Source organism: Vulpes vulpes, chromosome 8 (genome assembly GCF_048418805.1).
Source record: "Vulpes vulpes isolate BD-2025 chromosome 8, VulVul3, whole genome shotgun sequence".
Classification (NCBI taxonomy): Eukaryota; Metazoa; Chordata; class Mammalia; order Carnivora; family Canidae; genus Vulpes; species Vulpes vulpes.
Window position 1 is genome coordinate 41,999,565 of NC_132787.1, and position 16,951 is coordinate 42,016,515.

General features: G+C 45.7%; 1 protein-coding gene across 1 annotated transcript in view; it reads left to right on the top strand.

Moving 5' to 3' along the window:
• The window catches only part of B4GALNT3 (beta-1,4-N-acetyl-galactosaminyltransferase 3), a 100,008-nt gene that overhangs the window by 59,527 nt on the left and 23,530 nt on the right, over positions 1–16,951 (top strand). Inside the window, exons 2-3 of the mRNA XM_025995443.2 lie at positions 13,965–14,068; positions 15,020–15,097. Of these exons, the coding sequence (XP_025851228.1) occupies positions 13,965–14,068; positions 15,020–15,097 (182 nt within the window). The remainder of the gene's footprint in view (positions 1–13,964; positions 14,069–15,019; positions 15,098–16,951) is intronic.

Sequence of the window (16,951 nt, forward strand, 5' to 3'; positions counted from 1 at the left end):
ACTGACAGACACATCAAATAACCAGTTGATTTAATCAATTATTCGTTTTTCTATTTATTGTATTTTTCCCTGTAGACATAGAACGGATGCTTTGATTGTATGGGATATAAAAACCATATACTAGTTTAATCAACCATCTTAAGAATCAATGTTTTATTGCACTTGTGAGGATGAGTAGATTGGTAGAGATTGTATGGTATTGATGGTAGGGTCATGTAGTATTAAGACCTGTAGTGTCTAAGCTAAAGTAGATACTTTACTAATTACACTGCAGTCCAGAGAGCAGATTCTTATTTGTGAAGGTAAAAAACAAATATCAAGTGAGCTATTAGTGCTTCTACTTAGCCTTTTTCTCGTTTGAGTCTAAATTTTTTTCCTATTCCCAAATATACTTGTATTTGTCCATTTATTTTAAAATTAGTTGTTAAGCCAGGAAAAGAGCATTTTTTTCCGTTCACGTAGAGTGTTAATAGATAGCATGGCAAAGTAGGATTTAATGTGCTTGTTGTTATATCTATGTATGTAGGTTAAGTATTTTTTAATAATTAGAGAACAGGGGCATCTGAGTGGCTCATTTGGTTAAGTGTCTGTCTTCGCAGACACCTGGGTGGCTCAGTGGTTGAGCGCCTGCCTTTGGCCCAGGGCATGATCCTGGGGTTCAGGATCGAGTTCCACATCGGGCTCCTTGCAGGGAGCCTGCTTCTCCCTCCTCCTGTGTTTCTGACTCTCTCTCTCGCTCTGTCTCTCATGAATAAATAAATAAAAATATTAAAAAAAAAATAAGTGTTTGTCTTCAGCTCAGGTCATGATCTCAGGGTCCTGGGATTGAGGCCCACATTGGGCTCCTTGCTCAATGGAGAGCCTGCTTCTCCCTCTCCTTCTGCCCCTCCCCTGCTGGTGTCTGTGCACGCACTCTCTCTCTCAAATAAATAAATAGATAGATAGATAAATAAATTTTAAAAATCTTTAAAAAATATAGAGAACAGAATATAATAAAAACAACAAAAGGTTTTTGTTGAAATGAAATCCATTAATCATTTGTTGAATGCCTTCCATACTACTGGAGGGTCAAAGGTAAGTGTGACACAGCTTCTGTTTCCAAAAAGCTTAAAAACCTTGCATTATACAATCATCCTTTATACAGATTCTAGATTAGGAATGGTCTGGACCCAAACTAGCAGGCTCCCAGATACTCAGAGAAACTTGTTCTCCAGATAGTCTCTTTAGACCACAAACCTGTTTCCACAAGAGGGGTTTGTGTTCAGTCCTAGGATTCCAAGTGACAAAGTGCTACATTGCCACCCTGATGCTGCTGTGTCTGCTCATCAGGTTCACAACCTGGGAACCACCTTACACACAAGCAGATTAGTTCTGTGGTCTGAACGGAAGGCTCCTGATCCAGAAGAGAGGGGATCTGGATTCCAGCCCTAACTTGCTTTGCCACCTCAGGCAGCGAAGACCCCAGTCTTCAAGCCTTCAGTGCTCTAATGTTGAGGCTCCCTCAGTGATGATTCCTCAGACTCCCCTCCCCCACCATGACCACAACTCTTATGTTCTCTTTCTCTTTTATAACTGAGGCTAAAATGGATTCGATGGGGGTTAAAATGGATCACTTTCAAAGCCTCTGACGAATGATTGTTTTACCTCGTTCCTAGAAATGTGTTTTGAACATTGTCTCTCTGTATGAGTCTGGAACTTTTCCTGAGGAAAAGTTCTCATACTCTAAATAATCAACTTTCCCATCTTTTACATATTCTGTCTCTTAAGTATTGCAGAAGTAACTCCATGTGTGTGTACCTTGTACTCTCAGCCATATCTGCATTTTATATGCCCCTGCTTTAAAAGTACTCGGGATGTCTGAGTGGCTCAGTGGTTGAGCGTCTGCCTTCAGCTCAGGGCGTGATCCCAGGGTCCTGGGATTGAGTTCCACATCAGGCTCCCTTCAGGGAGCCTGGTTCTCCCTCTGCCTATGTCTCTGCCACTCTCTCTGTCTCTCATGAATAAATAAATAAAATCTTTTTAGAAAAATGGAATGGCTCTCTGACAAATTCTACTTTTGTCTTCGGAATTGCAGTCAGGGCTGCCTGGCTGGCTCAGCTGGTAGAGCATGCAACTTTTGATCTCAGGGTTTTGAGTTCAAGCCCCATGTTGGACTTGAAGCCTACTTTAAATAAATAAATGAAATTTAAAAGACATAACAGTCAATTGTTCAGAGTTAAGCTATTTCCACGTGGAAGATACAGCAAATCCCCATGAAAAGTCTGCACCCTCCCTCCATCTGTTCTAACAGAGGTGCAGGGGTCTTATCTTCACTCCACACAACATGCCCCACCCTTCCACCACCACCTGGAACCTGACCCAAGCTAAAACCACTTGGATTATCTTTCCTGGGAATTTGAATTCTGACTAGAGACATACAGAAGGTGTTTGGAGCAAAGCCTTGGTCTAGTTGCTGAGATTCCAATCACTACCCTGGTTCTTGACCTTGCTGGGACTTGGTTGTGTAGTTGTCTCTGATTCTGTGAGCTACTCTCCAGTCTTTTCCAGAACTACCTTTGGCCTAAGTTAGGAAAGAAGGAAGACAGGCCTATAATGCTAACCAGAACACAACTATAGTGAAGGACCAGTTTTTCCAGTTTTTGTTTTTAGTTCCCAGTCTGTCACTGACAGATGTGGTCATACTACATATTGCCTGGATGCAGCATTCAAAAGTCCAAAGATGATCTATATATACCATGTTCAGTGAGATGACTCCACTGTCCCATGTTAATGTTCCAGCAATATCAGAATGCACAAAAAGGTTCTAATGCTTACTCTAAGTTTCTGTACCTATCTCATCAAGGACTAGCCTCAGCACTGAGCTGGAGTTTCTGGGGACCCAGGAAACTTAACCTCCCTCCAAAGCCGGGATGTGTAGAAACAGCTAATTTCTACACAGGCTGATGTACTAGGACAGTTCCTAGGGAAAGCCCTACCCTGGGCCCAGTCAGAACTTCTGCTTTTATTCCTAACTTGTTGGCAGGGATTGCTCCTACCTGATCCCAGGTAATTATATGTTTACTCACCCCTCCTCCTCCTTCCACTCACTGCCCCCAGACTTCTTGTATTCTCAGTCCAAAAAGAAGTTTGCTGCCATGTCTCTACTGTAAGGACAGCAGCCTGGATTCCATGGTCTATCTCTAAAAGAATGAACAAAGTTTTCAGCAGTTTAAAAGAGAGTGCTCCATGAAAGAAAAGAAAGCAGAGACAAACAGATATGTGTACACCCATGTTCATAGTAGTATTAGTCACAATAGCCAAAAGGTGGAAACAACCCACATGTCCATTGACAGATGAATAGAGAAACAGAATGTGGTCTGCACAGTCAGTGGAATATGATTCAGCCTTAAAAAAGGAAGGAAATTCTCACATGTAACATGGATGAACCTTGAAAACATGATGTTAATAAGTAAGCCAGACACAAAATGCCAAATATTAGATGATTCAGCTTATGTGAGGTATCTAGCATTGTCAAATCCATAGAGCCAGAAAGTAGAATGGTGGTTGCTGGAGACTTGGGGGAGAGAGGAATGGGGAGTTAGTATTTAATAGATACAGAGTTTCAGTCTGGGAAGATAAAAATTCTGGAGATGGTGGTGGTGGTGGTGGTGGTGGTGATTGCAGGACAGTGTGAATGTGCTTAATGCCACTCACCACTCAAACATGGTGAAGATGATAAATTTTATGTTAATTATATGTTTACCACACACGCTCACAGAAATTTGGATATTAAAGTTTTGAGAAGAGAGACAGAAGGCCCTAAGAGAGCTTTCTCAGAGGTAGTTTTGTGTTGTGTCTTTGACATCTGTGCCATTGTGAGTGAGTGCCCATAGGTGTTGAGAAAGCTTTCAGCTGGTTAACTTCTCAGAAAGTCAGGGCCAGTGTCTGTCAGTTAGTTCAGTTAGGGCCTAGCCCAGAGTTGCGGCCAGAAGGCAACTAAATAGTTCTATGATGATAAAGGTACCAGGCCCCTCCTGTAACCCTCCTTGTTCATTCATTCATTCACTCATTAATTAATTAATTCATTCATGCCATCATTTCACATGCGTCAAGTGCCTGATCTCTACAATGAAAATATAAAATCAGGCCTAGGGAGTTTAACCCCTCTCTGAAGCTGGGATGCATAGAAACTGCTAATTTCAGCTGATGTGTACAGAGAGAGTGCAATAATGAATAAGACCTAGCTCCTGCCAACACAGTGCTAATTTTCGGTGCTTTCCTCAACTGAACTCCAGTAGCTGCAGATATGCACCCTGTAGTGATGCACAGCCTTGAGCCAAGGATCCAAGGCCTAAGCTCTAGCCTGGCTTCAGCCCTGGCTTCTGTTTGACATTAAACAAATCTGTTAACCTATCTGTGGGTCTCTATGTCCCTTCCGCCACATGGAAATGGCCTCACAGGATGGGGGTAAAAGTAAAAAAGAGACCAAGAGTGTGAAAGACATTAGATGGGTTGGTTGTGGTGGGAGGGTTGACGTGGGGATGGGGGCAAACACACAACTCGGGTCTCTGCTGTTGGCTGGTCTCACCCGTGAGGCCCTGTTACAATGATATTTTGTGGAAGGAAAGCAGAGTCCCCAGATTCCTCTCCTGTCACCCATGCCTTCCTGGTCCCATTCATCACCTCTCCTTCCCCCAAATAGGTTGTAACAACCTCAGCTTGGCCTTCACCTTCATCAGCCCTCCCAGATCCAGCAGCTGGCAGCCCTTCAGATCAGATAAAGCATCTGATTCGTTTTCAAGCCTGGTGCAGAAAAGAGACTCAACAGGATGCTTAAAAGAGGGTGTTGTCTAAGAAGAGACATCAGGTGGAGAGGGAGTTGGAAGGCGTGGCTCCTGATTTCCGTTCCCAAACCCAGTCCTTGTGTGGTCCTAGAAAACTTTCTTGGCCTCTGGGCCCCTCTCTCTTCCTGCTTCATCTGGATCCTACTGTTTTTTCACTCATGAACAAGAGGGTGTGTGTATGTTTTCAGTGAGTCAGGCACTTGGATTTGAAAATCTCAAATATCTAGAGGTTGTGACATTGGGGTAGATGTGTACTCTCTTGACTCCCCACAGCCTCAGTTTTCTCATCTGTAAAATGGGAATCATATTAGTATCTACCTGAAAGGATAATTACAAAGATTGAATGAATGAATGCCTAGCATACTGAGTGGCCTGAGCAAGTCACAGCTGTTAGTTGTGGTGGTTATTCTCTGCTAAATGCATCTGGTACTAACCTGTTGAATGGGTTGAGTGGGTTAATGCATAGAGGAAGGCTTTGTCAACATGGTGTTTCCCTCCCAAGTCCATTTGGGCATTTTACTGTAGTAACCCCACAATCTTCATAATTAGCATAGTCATTATCAGATATTCCCACCTCTCCCCTCTTATCTCATTAGCTGGCAGGGTGGGGTCACTCTTCTCTTTTTCAAAGCTCCTCTTCCCCTCCCCCCCAGTCTTCTTTCTGGGCTTCATTTTATTCCTTCTGGTTTCAACTCTTTCTTTCTATAATACCTTCTGTGTGCCTGAAGGCCCGCTAAGACCTATTACTATGGAAACCTCCACCCAGATGGAAAAGAGTTCTGGGATCTTGGGCCTCGACTGCTCCCTCCTCTCACCTGAAAAGAAGCTGAAGAAAGAGCACTGCCTTTGATTAGCTACTGGCTGTTCCACGATGGCTCCAAACCGCCAAGACTTCCCTAGGCAATGTCAATCTTCACGTGCGTCCTGGGGATATTTCTGCTGAGATGACTCCATTGCCATTTTACAGGGTTTTCCTATACCTGTGCTGCTTCTCCTGAATTCTTTGGGACCCTGAAGCCCAGTTCCTTTATCTCAGAATGGTTTGCAGAGCGTTTTTTGCCTGAGGTTCCTGCAAGTCTGGAAAATCATCAAGCAACATCACATCATTCACATCTAGTTAGCCTAGCTGTCTCATGTGGGTCTGTCTGTTTGCATAAAGCAGAGCTGGCTTATGTGTGTCACACACAGGTATGAGTGCCAACACACACACGAGTCCACAGACATATTGGTCCGCATGTCTCAGTTTGTACCTTTCTTCTTCTCCTTCTTCTTTAAAGATTTTATTTTTAAGTAATTCTCTACACTCATCCTGGGGCTCGAACTCACAACGCTGAGCTCGAGAGTCACGTACTCCACTGACTGAGCCAACCAAGCAGCCCTCTGTTTCTACCTATTTCAGCAGGAGGTGGAGTTCTGAGTATACAACAAGTGCTCAGTACATGCCTGGTGATTTGTTGGTTCACTGATTCATTTATTCATTCTTTCCCAATCTGCTAATTGCTTACTTTTTTAAAAATAATTTTTTAAAAGATTTATTTATTTATTCATGATAGAGAGAGAGGCAGAGACACAGGCAGAGGGAGAAGCAGGCTCCATGCCATGAGCCCGATGTGGGACTCGATCCTAGGACTCCAGGATTGGGCCCTGGGCCAAAGGCAGGTGCCAAACTGCTGAGCCACCCAGGGATCCCCTAATTGCTTACTTTTGAGTACGATTAAGCTTCCTCTTTGAAAGATGCCAGGAAGGGAAAGGATTGTCCCACATTTTCCTCCACTTTCAGAAGCTTGTCTGTGTCCCAGTCCAGAAAGAAGACTGGAAACGACCAGCGCAGTAGTTTACCATCATGATCTGAGGGACCCTAAAACGACCTAAGCAGTCCTTGCTAGGTCCACCAGAGGATGAAAACACTTCAACTGGCTTGGGCCAGTCTTTGAAGTCCTGGACCCTGTTACCTCTAGATTTTCCTGAAACCATCCCATTGATTGCATCAAGGGTCTTCAGTCAGAATTCCCCATGGACAGAGCTGTTTGTGGCTATAATTGTCCTGTCGACACTGACTGACTACCAAACGGGACTTTAAATGTCAGGGGTTTAGGTTTTGTTTTTGTTTTGTAGTAATGATGATAACGATGTCCTAGAGGTGCCTTGGGACTTAGCCAAACCTTATGTGGCCTCTACAGATCAAATCCATGGCTTGGGGAATGGAAAGTTTTGAGCGAGTCTGTGTGCAGGCAGACCCTACGTTCCCAGGGCAGTGGCAGTGTCATAGGGCAATTTACCTTCTCTATCTCCTTTCCTCATCTACCCCCTTGAAGTTTTACCCTTGAATCTGGATGTTTGAGTTTACGGGAAGAACTGAAGGCAGAGCAGAAATATACAGGCACATACTTGGCACAGCTCCGATGCCTTCATTTGGGCCCTTTTAGGTGGCACCCACTAGGGCAGTAGGTACAGCCCCTTGCATCTTGCTGGCAAGCCTCAACCTGCCAGCAGCCAAAACCATTACAGCAGCTCAGGTGCTAGCTTGGCAGGGAGCTAAGGTACAGCTGGCTGTTCTGGTTCCTGAGCTCGACTCTAAGCAGCAGCAGTGCGGGGGTAGGGGAGGAGGCTCATCACAGTATTACCTGTATCTATCTGCTCATCAAGGAGGAGCTAGGGAGACACCTGGACACCACCTTGCTCCTGGTCCTCATTACTCACCCCCCCCTCCCAGCACACACCTGTGCTGTGAAGAAGAGCAAGCTAGACTGAGCAAATCACTTCTAATCTTCCTCTGGACCATCCCCTGCTCACAGGCACAGTGTTCGATAGTTTGCCTTCATGTTGTGAAGGAAGAGGCTCATAAACCAGGAAGACAGGAGCAGAACTATATGCAGATGCTTTCATGTCCAATTATCAGCTGTTTTGGGATACTTGGGTCTTCACACTCCCCCTTGCTTTTCTTTGGCTTATATGGGAGAGGTGTTTGTGGCCAAGTTAGAAAGAGTGAGGAAATAGTCTGGGCGTGGGGATTGGCAGGTGTGGTTGGTAAGCAGCAGGTAATTAGGGGATAGTTTGATGACTAAATGAGTGCCTGACACCAGGTGATAATGATGGTGATGGTAAGGTGGACAGAATTCTTAAGTGTATTCAGTAGACACGAGTACAATTAAGGACACAGGCTTTTCTCTTTGGTTCAAATACTGGCCACTTTGACTTACGACCTCTGACTTTTAGCAAGATTTTTAACCTCGAAGCCTTATTTTCCTTGTAGGCTTGTTGTATTAAATGAAAAGGAATATTTCAAATATGAAATACTTGAATTTGAATTTGAAATATTCCCTATTTCATTTAATATGAATGTATATATGTGTATACGCCTCACACATAAGTGTTAATTGCTAGGGTTACATGAATAATAAGTTCTCTTGCATCATGGTGTCATGGGCTGGGAAGGAAAGGTTAAACCACTGGAGCTTTGTGTTTGCCTCAGGGACTTCCTCCCAGGTGACAGTTCCAGGTTTCATCCCTGACTGTGTCACTGCAAGTTTCTGGGGGAGGGGGTCTCCAGGCTGCTGGCTTGTAGCCACATGGGGTTTGTTCTGCTGTGGACATGTGACTGGCCCTCAAGGGTAGGGCAAGGTCAGCACCACAGAGCCACAGTCTTGTTTTTTTATCCTAGGACTCAGTGCTAGTTACTGGCATTTGTTGAACAGTGCCCTGGGTGGCATGACCTCGTATTCCCTTGGCAACCTCTCATCCTCTAGATTCATCACCTCTTCTCTGGACGGAGGCTGGGCTTCTAAGTAAATCATCTGCATTTGCCCTGGATCTTTGGGTCCTTTACATCTGATGGAGCCTGTGGTACCAGAGCTCCTAGGCTCCTCCTTCAGCTCCACCTTCCCACTGCCTTGGAGGGGGTTGGTCAGTCATCTGTCCTTGCAACGACTGTTTTAGTTCATGCAAGGTGCTAGACCTTTCTGGTGGAGCCCTGCCCCAGGCTGGACACAGAGCTTCAGAAATACCATTTTCATGGCCCTCTGTTTGCTGCTACCCGCTCCCACCAGTGCTTCCACTTTTCTTTTAGACATTACTCTCAGTTCCAGTTGTCCTGGTGACACCCCAGCCTAGGCTCCGCATTTTTGTAAATGGCAGCTCTGGTCTTCCAGCTGCCCAGGTCAGAATCTTCAAATCATTGTTGATTCCTCTCCTCTACCCAATCCATGAGCAAAGCCTGTCAGCTGAACCTCTAAAATTTATCCAAAAGATGCCTGAGTAGCAAGGGACTCCCATTCTTCCTGGTGTAAGTGTACCTGTTGACTACATGACACATTGCCAAGAGAACAATCAGGCCAGAGGTCAGGAGAAATGAAAGCAAGTTTCCAATCTGCAACATTGTGGTGAATAATAAAATAATAAGCTGCAACCCACTCATTGCTGGTTATGCTGCCACTACTAAGTCCTAAATTTACATAGATTATCTTATTCACTGTGTGACCTTGGACTGATAACTTCACCTGTCTGTTTCTGTCTTTTTCTTTTCTAAAATGGAGATGACAACAGTCCACAGGGAGGTTGTGAGGATGCAGTGAAATAAGGTACGTGCAAGTCTTTGAAAAAAGCACCAAGGGATATACGTATCCCATATTTTCAGCAAAGGGCCAACATGATTGTCTTCAGGCTTTTGACGAGTTCACATTACACAAAAGAGCGATGTTGGCAAAACTCCAACTGATGGTGAATTTGATAGCCCAGCTTTGTGAGGGCAGAATGTGCGGCCCATAGTGGTGCTTTATCTGTCACCTGAGATCAGGGTGTCTGTCTCCTGGCACAAATGTGACACCTGTTGCAGGCGAAACAGGCCCTGGCAGCTGGCACTCTGGGAGGAGAGGTCTGGCCAGGAGCAGGAGGAGTTCACTTATCAGAGAGCAAGTGACAAGTGTCAATAGTTAAATCAGCACATTCTTTAGCTCCAGGTTCCCCCAGGGGGCTAAGCAATGCCTGGGTATCCACTAGCAGGGTTAATACAGAGGCAAAGGTAGAGGAAGAGGAATTTACCAAATGCCCCGCACCCTGCTTGGTGCCTGCTATGCACTCAGTGAATATTAACATATTAATGCCCGCTCCCCGCCCCCCCCCCGCCCCCCCGCGGTGATGGATGGGCAGTGGGGAGGAGCGGAAAGTAATACCTGGGAAACAGACAGGAAGTATTATCTGCTCTGCTCTGCTCCCACTAAGTTCCTGCTGGGCCATAGTCCGCTTGCTTCTCTGGTCAGTAAGCAAAGAGGGAAGAGAGTAAGAAAACTACTGGCCATTTGCAGTTTACAGAAGCGTAAAAGGGCTTGAACTCATATCCTACTTCCAGGTCTGAAACCCCAGACTCATTGAGGGAGGAATGTTTATTGAGTACTTAAGTTTATTGAATACTTGAGATTACTTGCTCAAGTGGTCACCATTTATAAGTGGTAGATAGACAATTAGGTCTGACTCTAAAGCTTTACTTGTCTTTCTCCTATACTCTGAAGACTGCAAAGGGAGTTTCCCAGTCCTGAACTTACTAAAGGCTGAGCTGCTGACTACCCAGTCTCTAAGTATCTCAAAGCCATCCCCACACCTATGACCACCAGGTGCAGAGCCTGCTGGGGTTTAACCTCACTGATACCCACACCCCAGCTCCCACCCACCATGGACTTGTTCACTGAGATAACCACCTCTTACCTTCTTTTACAGAGAAATAGAGCCAGACACTAGTTACAGGTGATAAAGGCAGAATTTATTCAGTACTATCATGATATGGGAAAGAGACCTCAGGAGAAAACTGAACTTAATTCAGAATACAGCAAAGATGGCTGGGGATTTATAGCCAGCAGAGTGAGGCAGCCAGGGGATGGAGACTTCAGGGTTGGGGGATTCTTGCTGAACTGGCCTAACAAGATTCCTGCCACAGGAGGCTGAGGACCTACACATCAAGGGTGGGAGATGAGGAATTGATCAGGTATCACAGGTGGCCAGGTATCAAAGGTGGAGGGCTTCCTACTGAAAAGACTTAATAGGATTCTTCTTCAACCCTGGGTTGGGCCAGCCAAAGACAAGGCCCAAGGACGAGGCCGACTCAGGAGGACTCAGGGGGGCCTGTCTAAAATTTGATCAAGAAGAGAGTCTTCGGGATCCCTGGGTGGCGCAGCGGTTTGGCGCCTGCCTTTGGCCCAGGGCGCGATCCTGGAGACCTGGGATCGAATCCCACGTCGGGCTCCCGGTGCATGGAGCCTGCTCCTCCCTCTGCCTGTGTCTCTGGCTCTGTCTCTCCTTCTATCTCTCAGGAATAAATAAATAAAATATTAAAAAAAAAAAAAAAAAGAAGAGAGTCTTCGTCACTTTCCAGCCAATGCCAGGACATGCTGAAAACCTACGGTGATAGTTCACTGACCCCAGGCTGTCTCACCTTTGGTGTGACTTCCAAGGGTCAGCGAATTTTTCTGGAGCTGAAAATTAGTCTATGAGAAAGAATGTGTGTCTGAGACGTACTATAACTCCCATCCATAGGGGAAGTAGTGTTTTTATTATTCTTTCCTTACAACTTTGTCGAGAAGTAGATGGCTTTTAGTTGTAAGAACAGAGTCAAAGAGATGACCCAATGATTCAGAGGCACAAGCAAGGCAGAGCCTGCCCACCCTTCCCCACAGTGTGACTCATTCATCACCCAGGCACCTGAGCTCCCCAACCACTAGCCTGCTGCATATTCTTTTTTTTTTTATTTTTTTATTTATGATAGTCACAGAGAGAGAGAGAGAGAGAGAGAGAGGCAGAGACACAGGCAGAGGGAGAAGCAGGCTCCATGCACTGGGAGCCCGACGTGGGATTCGATCCCGGGTCTCCAGGATCGCGCCCTGGGCCAAAGGCAGGCGCCAAACCGCTGTGCCACCCAGGGATCCCCTGCTGCATATTCTAGTATTCTAATAGCTCCTTGGACTTGGGAAGGCTGGGGCTCTTCAGTTTGCTGTGTCTGAGTTGGGATTAACAGATGAAAGAACAGCTCTCTCCTGAGCTCATCCAGAAATGCAGGGTGTAGGTCTGGAAGCATTCTTTCCCTCCCTCCCATATCCTCACCTCACTTCACTGGCCCTAGAATCTGCTTCCTCAAGAGATCCCCCTGCACTGAACTAGTCTGACCTGTTCCTGCCTGCCAGCTGGCCAGCCATGGAAACAGGAGAGACCTTGATGGCAGAAGGATAAACCTGCCGAAGTCCCCATAAACATAACATGAGCAGAGGTTTGATGTCTGTGCAGAAACCCAGAGGCACAGATCCCCAGCTGAGGCCTCTGTCCCTGGGACTCTTCAAAGTCTGGCCAAAAAAGTGCCCACAGGGGAAAATGTAGGCAGAGTGAGAAAACGCTGGGTTGTGAGACAGAGAGGCTCTGTTCTGATCCTGGCTTTGGAACAACTAACTGTGACTTTAAACTCTGTGCTGCTCGGTCCCCATCTGTAAAATGGGGGTAATCAGACCTGGCCTATCTCACAAGAATCTTTTAAAAATTTAATTAGTTAATTAATTTTACTTATTTGTGAGAGAGAGGGTGTGCATGAACATGTGTGTTGCAGGGAGGGGCAGAGGGAGAGAGAGAATCTCAAGCAGAAATTGAGAGACAGGCCTCAATCTCACGACCCTAAGATCATGAGGGGAGCTGAAATCAAGAGTCGGATGCTTAATTGACTAAGCCAGCCAGGCACCCCTCTTATAAGTCTTATAAGGCTCAGATGAGATCATTCCTGTGAGACACTTATTAAGCATTAAAGGGCCACACCAAACAGAACTGTAAAAAAAAAAGGCACACCCCCCCCCCCCCCCCCCCGTAATCCCTTTTCTGGAATCAACTACATAAACATGCAAAATGTCAATGTCCACCTTCTGCCTGCCCACACTCATACATTGTGCTCTTTCCTCTATGTCTGGTTGGCTGTGTCTCGACTGGGATCCCATAGGGGTTCATGACACTTCTGCTTTGGGCCAGCTGTTGGTTCCCAGCGGCCAGTGACTCTGAGTCTAACTCTTTTTGTGCAGCACCCACTGCAGTGTCTGGGACCATCTTGATGGAGCTGCTGGAGAGAGAGTAGTAGCCTAGTGGGAATCAGGACACTTGGGTTCCAGTCTTAGCCTTGTCGCCATTCACTAAGTGAGCCGAGAGAAGTAATTTGGCCAGCTGGGGTCCCATTTTCCTCACCTAAAATGAGGACCAGATGATCTTGAAAGCCTCTGCTAGCTCCCAATAGTCTATGATTCGGGTTCATGGCCAGCAGTGGTTTGGTTTCACATATTTAAAGTCTGACAATCATGTCCAGATGGCCCCCTTGAAACGTGGGGGCCCTGACCCCCAGTGTGTGGCCATGCTGACAACTGAACTCCCAACTCTCCTGCAGCCTCACCCTCAGCACAGTGCTTTGCTTTTTCACTCTTTGCTGGCACCCAACAGTTTTCTGTTCCCTCATTCTCACCCAGTTTGGCCTTCCTAGATGTGTGTTAGCGAACCAGCTACAGACTCTTTGAGGTGTAGACATCAGCCTCCAGATCAACCCAGGGATAGCTAGGCCTCTTATCTCTCTCCTGCAGTTTATTAATTTGTTTGACTGCACCAAGTCCTGGCCCACCCTTTCCTGACTCCTCAGCTCTGGTTCCATCTAGCAACTTGGTGATAATGGTGGGCAGAGGGGTAGGACCTTGCTGCCAACGAGACAACCCTGCTGTCTTCCTGGGCTTGGAGGAAGGGGACTGAGGTGGAAAGGGAGTAAACTTAATTCTACCGCCTTTCACAACCATTTCCCTAAGGCGGCTTTCCAGAGAAATCAGCCTCACGAAGCAACTGGGAGAGTCAGCCTGTAGTGCTGGACACTCCATGGACAAATGGACAATGCTCTATTTTCACTTGTCCTGGCTCCTTCTTTGATTAAGGATGGCAGCAAATTTTAATGGGATAGGAGCTTATTTCCTTTCCCTCTGTGCTACTGACCTTGGTCAAGGTTGTATCTCCCAACTCTCCTCCCACTTTGTGCCCCCCCGTACGAAGAGGTGTGAGGAGCAGCAGAAGGGAAGAAGCTTACCTCTCCTATTCCCCCCAAACCTCTTCAAGTTATATTGAGTCTGTTTCTCTCTTTGTTCCTTTCTGTAGGATATGGCAGCTGGAGAGAACTGGCCAAGGCTCTGGCCAGCAGGAACATTCCAGCTGTGGATCCAAACCTTCAGTTTCATCATCCCCAGAGGCTGGGCCCCAAGGTATGTGGTCCTCAGCCGTCTGTGCCCTTATACCCTTGACAGAAATCCCCACTTTTCTGTGGTAGTAGAGGTCAAGGAGAGAGTTCCTGGAATTGTAGTCTGACATCACAGGATCTCATTAGCTGGATGTAGAGATGTCTATCCTTCCCTCCTCAAAGCCTTCCTCACAGTTCCAGAAGCCCAGACTTGAACCATTCCAGAAATGTGGTCTTCATCTCCATTAGTAGCAGAGGGCTTAAGGCAGAGACATCCCACCTTGCCTCTTGCTGGCTTGAGGCCTCATTTGGTGCCTTAGTGATGATCCCAGATGCTCACTGCTCGGAGTCAGAGAGCATGAAGTAGACATCATATATAGCTGCAAATGACTCGGCCATAGATCTTTAATAGAGCATTTTATCTGTAGTGCTTCTTGGACCAGTGGTCTCTAGGGAGGCAGGAGTGGCTCTGGTGGAAATTAGGGAAATTGGAGTCTAATGCAGTCTGGAATCCTAAAGTTGAGCCTCTGAGCCTAGCACAGACATGGATCTCCAAGGCTGGCCCAAGGGCTGGGATATTCCCAAGGGGCTTCCACTTATTAGGACAAATGAGTGACAGACCTGGGCAGAGTCCTGAGGGGATGTAGTGAAAGATGGAGGCAAGTTCCTTTTCTCAGAAGACTGATCTAATCAGATTTTTTTCCCCAAAAAAGAAAAAAATTTTTTTTTCTTCCATATGAGAAGACTGAGAAAATTCAGGAAAGTAAAAGAACCTTAGGAGAGTATACATTGGTGAAACTGTAAGGAGATGTATTTTTGAGGGATACAGTATGAATGATAAACAACAGTGTCCCTTATATTAATAAGCTTCCTGGGGGCAGGGACTATGTCTTCTGGCCCTCTACCTCCCCACAGGAACTTTCAAAGGGCCCCGACCCTAATTTTTCACCAAGTTCCCGTTTCACTCTTCTGGTAGGACCAAGACTTTGAGCGAGGTAGGAGTGGTAACAACAGCTACCTGAAGTGGAATAAGCCCGTCCCATGGCTCTCAGAGGTAAGGGATTCTCCACTGTTCTTCTTCTTGGAGACGGTCAAAAAATAGTTTTCACTGATAACTGCAGAAAATTTTCTTCTAGAGGTTTCACCTAGGGGTGCCTGGGTGGCTAGTTGGTGCAGCATCTGACTCCTGATTTTGGCTCAGGTCATGATCTCAGGGGTCATGAGATTAAGCCCCAAAGTTAGGCTCCACGCTGGTGGTGGAACCTGCTTAAAATTCTCTCTCCCTCTGCCTGTCTTCCCCTGCCCTCCTCAGCTTGTGCAAGTATCCCCTGACCCCAAAATTGTTTTCACCAAATTTGAAAAAAAGGGGGGGCTTCAGGCTTACTCAGTTTTCTTCCTTTAGAGAAGGAGAGCATTTGCTCTGTGTGTACTGGTTTTTGCATATCATCCCATATCATCTTTATGACCCTGTAAGATAGTATCATTGTCCTCGTCTTAGAAGTGAGAAAAACAGGGCTCAGGAAAGCTACATGACTTTCACATCCACATCATTCTTAAAGAGAGGCTTCCTGGACTGTCTTTCTTAGACTAGTAAGTCTCATAAGGTATTCCAGGAAGAAAGGAGTCTTGTTTGTTTGTTTGTTTGTTTGTTTTTTATAGAGTCTTGTTTAAATAAGGCTCAGAAACTATATACTACACCCACTTCTTGGAAATTACACATTAGCACAGGAAAGGCTCTGAGTAGTTCTGCAGTGAGCCATTTAACTTGGTTTAGCTCAGTAGGTACCAAACCTATGTGCCTCCTGCCTCGTTTTTTTTTTTTTTCTTTTTCTTGGGAAATATCTCTTAATAGTCTACGAAACTAGTGTTCTAAGGAACACACTCTAGGAAATGCTGCTTTAGAAAATTATATAGGAAGTAGTTAAACGTGTGAATAAGAGTTGCCATGGTATCTTTTACTTATATAGGTTCTGAAAGATTCTTTTTCTTTTAGTAAATAAACTGAGTTTCAAGGAGATTGATTAACATGCTCAAGATTATCTTGAGTAGGGGATCCCTGGGTGGCTCAGCGGTTTGGCGCCTGCCTTTGGCTCAGGGCATGATCCTGGAGTCCCGGGATAGAATCCCGCATCAGGTTCCCTGCATGGAGCCTGCTTCTCTCTCTGACTGTGTCTTCTCTGCCTGCGCACCACCCCCCCCGCCCCGTCTCTTATGAATAAATAAATAAAATCTTAAAAAAAAAAAAAAAAGATTATCTTGAGTAGATACCAAGACTCCATACATAGTAGTGTGGTGCTTTGGGGATGAAAATTTTAAATTTGGGCTCCATATTTTACAATTTGCCCATAACCCAGTGCCTTTTCGTCCCGAGATCTGTATTATTTTTCTTGGCTGAGTTGTATTGGCCAGCCCACCGTCTTTATCCGTACCTATCACAGACCAAGTTCTTCCGCCTGGGTGATTTTATTTCCAATCCACCTATTGCTGTGGGGTGGGGGTGAAGGAGGCACTATCATGCTAAATGTGATGTTACTTTATCCACACCATAAAATTGCCTTTGTTCAAAGCCCTTAGAGAGGACGGATTACAGTACTGTCACACTTGTATAGGTGACATCGTCAGGTGATTACACCCCACCTCACCTGGAGTATTTTGAAAAGAGGGTGCCTTAAAGACCATTGATCCAATAATCTAGCCTTCAATCTTTTGAGGACAGTTGAAATCATTTTTCTTCTTTTTTTTTTTTTTGTTTTTTTTTAAGATTTTATTTATTTATTTTAGAATGAGAGAGAGTGTGTGAGTGCATGGGGGTGGGGAGTGCAGAAAGAATCCCAAGCAGACTCCGCACTGAGCAAGACATAGGACCCAATCCCACGATCCCAAGACCATGACCTGAGCCAAAACCAAG